Source organism: Oncorhynchus mykiss, chromosome 30 (genome assembly GCF_057628025.1).
Source record: "Oncorhynchus mykiss isolate SJ-2025 chromosome 30, ASM5762802v1, whole genome shotgun sequence".
Taxonomy (NCBI): domain Eukaryota; kingdom Metazoa; phylum Chordata; class Actinopteri; order Salmoniformes; family Salmonidae; genus Oncorhynchus; species Oncorhynchus mykiss.
In genome coordinates, this window is record NC_143051.1 from 14,382,501 (window position 1) to 14,387,166 (window position 4,666).

The 4,666-nt window shown below is 47.8% G+C and overlaps 1 protein-coding gene across 1 annotated transcript in view; it reads right to left on the reverse strand.

Moving 5' to 3' along the window:
- Positions 1 to 4,443, reverse strand: part of LOC110487971 (juxtaposed with another zinc finger protein 1) — a 37,094-nt gene extending 32,651 nt beyond the window's left edge. The window contains exon 1 of the mRNA XM_036971551.2: positions 4,060 to 4,443. Coding sequence (XP_036827446.1) covers positions 4,060 to 4,174 — 115 coding nt within the window. The 5' untranslated portion in view covers positions 4,175 to 4,443. The remainder of the gene's footprint in view (positions 1 to 4,059) is intronic.
- Between the last annotated feature and the right edge of the window lie 223 nt (positions 4,444 to 4,666).

A 4,666-nucleotide genomic window follows, 5' to 3' on the forward strand; every position in this document is an offset into this window, starting at 1 on the left:
ATGACTATGGTGGGATGGCACTTTGAAAGCAATAATTCTTTAGAGGAGGCACCGTTAATATTGATGGAGTTCCTTTTCAAAACACTGCAACAAAACCTTGCATGATGCCACTGAATAAACTCTATCAATGGTACTGTCGTTACAGCGGATGATGAAAAACATACTATTAGATTCTCTGACTCTAGAGGGCAGCGCCGTATCTCTAAATATGGACTTCCTGCTTGCTGCAGCTGAACGTGTCTGAGTCCTGGGGAAAATCTCAATTGGTTTTCCTCGCCTCGTTTTGGAAAAAAGGTCAAAGGTAATGGAGGAGCACCGGCGAGAAGATGAAACATGGAAACTAGTGCACCTGTATGAAATGAGATTGTCCTCCACTCGCGCGTCATCAGACGGGACTCGAAAGAGTAAGTGACGGCACAGGAGGCAGACATCCTGACGAGACAACTTTAGCGAGCAAATAAACCTCCTCTACCCTCTGTTCTATTGGTGAAAGTAGTCACTAGAGAACAAGCTGGACAAGCTCCAGTTCGAGACTATCCTATCAACGGGACCTGAAGAACTGTAATATTCTATGTTCCTTGGAGTCGTGGCTGAAAAAGGACATGGATGATATACACTATATGCCCAAAAGTATGTGGACACACCTTCAAATTGCTGGATTTGTCCATTTCAGCCACACCTGTTGCTGACAGGTGTATAAAAATCACACACACAGCCATGCAATCTCCATAGACAAACATTGGCAGTATAATGGCCCGAACTAAAGAGCTCAATGACTTTCAACGTGGCACCGTCATAGGATGCCACCTTTCCAACAAGTCAGTTCATCAAATTTCTGCCCTGCAAGAGCTGCCCCTGTAAAGTGTAAGTGCTGTTATTAAGAAGTGGAAACGTCTAGGAGCAAAACGGCTCAGCCGCAAAGTGGTAGGCCACACAAGCTCAATAGAACGGGACCGCAGTGATAAAGTGAGTAAAAATCACCTGTCCTCAGCTGCAACACTCACTACCGTGTTCCAAACTGCCTCTGGAGGCAACGTCAGCACAAGAACTGTTCGTTGGGAGATTCATGAAGTGGGTTTCCATGGCCGAGCAGCCGCACACAAGCCTAAGATCACCATGCGCAATGCCAAGTGTCGGCTGGAGTGGTGTAAAGTTCGCCACCATTGGACTCTGGAGCAGTGGAAACGCATTTTCTGGAGTGATGAACCACGCTTTACCATCTGGCAGTCCGACGGACGAATCTGGGTTTGGTGGATGCCAGCAGAACGCCACCTGCCTGAATGCATAGTGCCAATTATCTCCACCGATGGACAACCGAACCGGGCATATCAGCAATCTCCCCTGGTGGACAACAGGGCATATCATTAAATCTCCCCTGGTGGACAACAGGGCATATCCTCAAATCTCCCCTGGTGGACAACAGGGCATATCCTCAAATCTCCCCTGGTGGACAACAGGGCATATCCTCAAATCTCCCCTGGTGGACAACAGGGCATATCCTCAAATCTCCCCTGGTGGACAACAGGGCATATCCTCAAATCTCCCCTGGTGGACAACAGGGCATATCCTCAAATCTCCCCTGGTGGACAACAGGGCATATCCTCAAATCTCCCCTGGTGGACAACAGGGCATATCAGCAATCTCCCCTGGTGGACAACAGGGCATATCAGCAATCTCCCCTGGTGGACAACAGGGCATATCCTCAAATCTCCCCTGGTGGACAACAGGGCATATCCTCAAATCTCCCCTGGTGGACAACAGGGCATATCCTCAAATCTCCCCTGGTGGACAACAGGGCATATCCTCAAATCTCCCCTGGTGGACAACAGGGCATATCCTCAAATCTCCCCTGGTGGACAACAGGGCATATCAGTAATCTCCCCTGGTGGACAACAGGGCATATCCTCAAATCTCCCCTGGTGGACAACAGGGCATATCCTCAAATCTCCCCTGGTGGACAACAGGGCATATCATCAAATCTCCCCTAGTGGACAACAGGGCATATCCTCAAATCTCCCCTGGTGGACAACAGGGCATATCATCAAATCTCCCCTGGTGGACAACAGGGCATATCAGCAATCTCCCCTGGTGGACAACAGGGCATATCATTAAATCTCCCCTGGTGGACAACAGGGCATATCAGCAATCTCCCCTGGTGGACAACAGGGCATATCATTAAATCTCCCCTGGTGGACAACAGGGCATATCCTCAAATCTCCCCTGGTGGACAACAGGGCATATCCTCAAATCTCCCCTGGTGGACAACAGGGCATATCCTCAAATCTCCCCTGGTGGACAACAGGGCATATCCTCAAATCTCCCCTGGTGGACAACAGGGCATATCCTCAAATCTCCCCTGGTGGACAACAGGGCATATCCTCAAATCTCCCCTGGTGGACAACAGGGCATATCCTCAAATCTCCCCTGGTGGACAACAGGGCATATCCTCAAATCTCCCCTGGTGGACAACAGGGCATATCCTCAAATCTCCCCTGGTGGACAACAGGGCATATCCTCAAATCTCCCCTGGTGGACAACAGGGCATATCATTAAATCTCCCCTGGTGGACAACAGGGCATATCCTCAAATCTCCCCTGGTGGACAACCGGGCATATCCTCAAATCTCCCCTGGTGGACAACCAGGATATCCTCAAATCTCCCCTGGTGGACAACCAGGATATCAGCAATTAAATGAGTGTTCGCCTGTACAGAGAATACTCCTCTTCTGTATTGTAGTTACTGATTGGGTAACAATTGAATGGCAGACAAGCTGCAGGGAAACAGCAGGAGAAGAACCAAAGACAAATAGAAACACACACACACTCCTTGCTGGGTGGACAGATCTAATGAGAGTATTGATCTGATGATGTGTTATTAATGAGTCAGTCATTGTAGAGATGCAGCAGTAGGGTCAACTCATTGACCCCACTGATCAGACTGGTGACACTTGTAGACCGTTTTGCATGGCTTATTGGGTTGCACGATGAGTTGATTGTTGACAGCTGTAGCATTTTAGCTAAGCCTAACCCGGACTATTTGCCTAACCCTACCCTCATTCTCCTAACCTGCCACGTTAATTGTCCTAACCCTACCCTCATTCTCCTAACCTGCCACAAATAATTGTCCTAACCCTACCCTCATTCTCCTAACCTGCCATGTTAATTGTCCTAACCTTATCCTCATTCTCCTAACCTGCCACGTTAATTGTCCTAACCCTACCCTCATTCTCCTAACCTGCTATGTAAACATTAAACTGACATGTGGTGCACCTGGCTATGGCTGGTCTAACCAATAATGGAGCGCTGATGTTACACCCCATCCCTGTTGATCCACCCACTTATTTTGCAACGCCCACTTTCAGACACCAAGTCTACAGTTAACCAAACATTGTACCGTTTCGTTGTTGCTGGCAAAAATACATATAGAAAGCGCAAAGAACTTTGCGGCCACAAGTATCTTAACATTTTAGTTGACAACAAAATAATTGGATCCACTTTGACTTGCAAAGATACCTGATATGTAGGCTACTATACTAAACTAGAAAGATACCTGATATGTAGGCTACTATACTAAACTAGCGGCATTTGGTCATCTAGGTGTGACTGAGTCCAATCAATTAACTATAATTTACACCTACCTTTTAATACATTTTCAAGGTAAGAACGTCTGTGCACATGGGGGGAGAAGGTCGAGAGTAAATTCCCCTATTCTTATCCACAAGCAGTGCTCCGCTGCATTGCAACACGGGCCTAAACGTAAACACAGCGACCAATGCAAAACCTCTGCCTGGCTAGACACGGCTAGCTTAGCCACCTATGATAACGTTAGCTTTATAAATAGCTACACAATAATACAAAACTACACTCATCCGAGGGAAAACTTGGTTTCCCCATTTTTCTTCTGGACACAAAGATACCTAATACATTTATTTGCAGCGAGCCGAGTCGGAAAATGTAACAGGCAGGCATTCCGCATAGCGGAATGAAATGGAACCGTGTTCTTCTAGCCTAGCATTAGCCTAGCTAGCTATGCAACCTCTCCTCTCCCTCTGTGACTCACCGATGTGATTGTCCTCGATGTGGACGATTAGCTCGGCCAGAGACTCGAACTGGAGCCCACAACCCCCGAACCTGCAGGAGTTGGAGAAGAAAGACGCGGCGGCGATGCCTGTCATGGTTGCTGGCTAGTGCATTCACTGGGAGTTCGGTAGCCGGGGCGGTGCGAGGCGGGGTCCGGGGAAGGAGCGGGCAGAGCGGGGAGCAGTGTAGCAGACACCGGGCAGCCAGGCAGGACACAACAGCAGCTGGGGGAGCAGGAGGGACTGTGGGGGTAGAAGAGGGAGGGACAACGGCCTTACGTCATGTGTTTACCTGTTGCTTTTGTGAATGTATGTAAATGTTCCAGCGGGGAAGACTTTGCATTCCTCTCCAAAAATGCATTAACAAGGTTGTTGACTCACTAACGACTTGCTGTATGTCATGGAATAAATAATGGGTGGTAGGAATGAATAGCCTGGTTGTTGGATTCAGGCTTATTAAGCTACAATGTTAGGAGTATGTATGTTGTAGGCCTATCCTATTAATATATGTATAGATAAATGTAATGACACACACATAGGCTTATAATATATGAATGAATCACTAGAATATCCATACTAGCTAGCCTA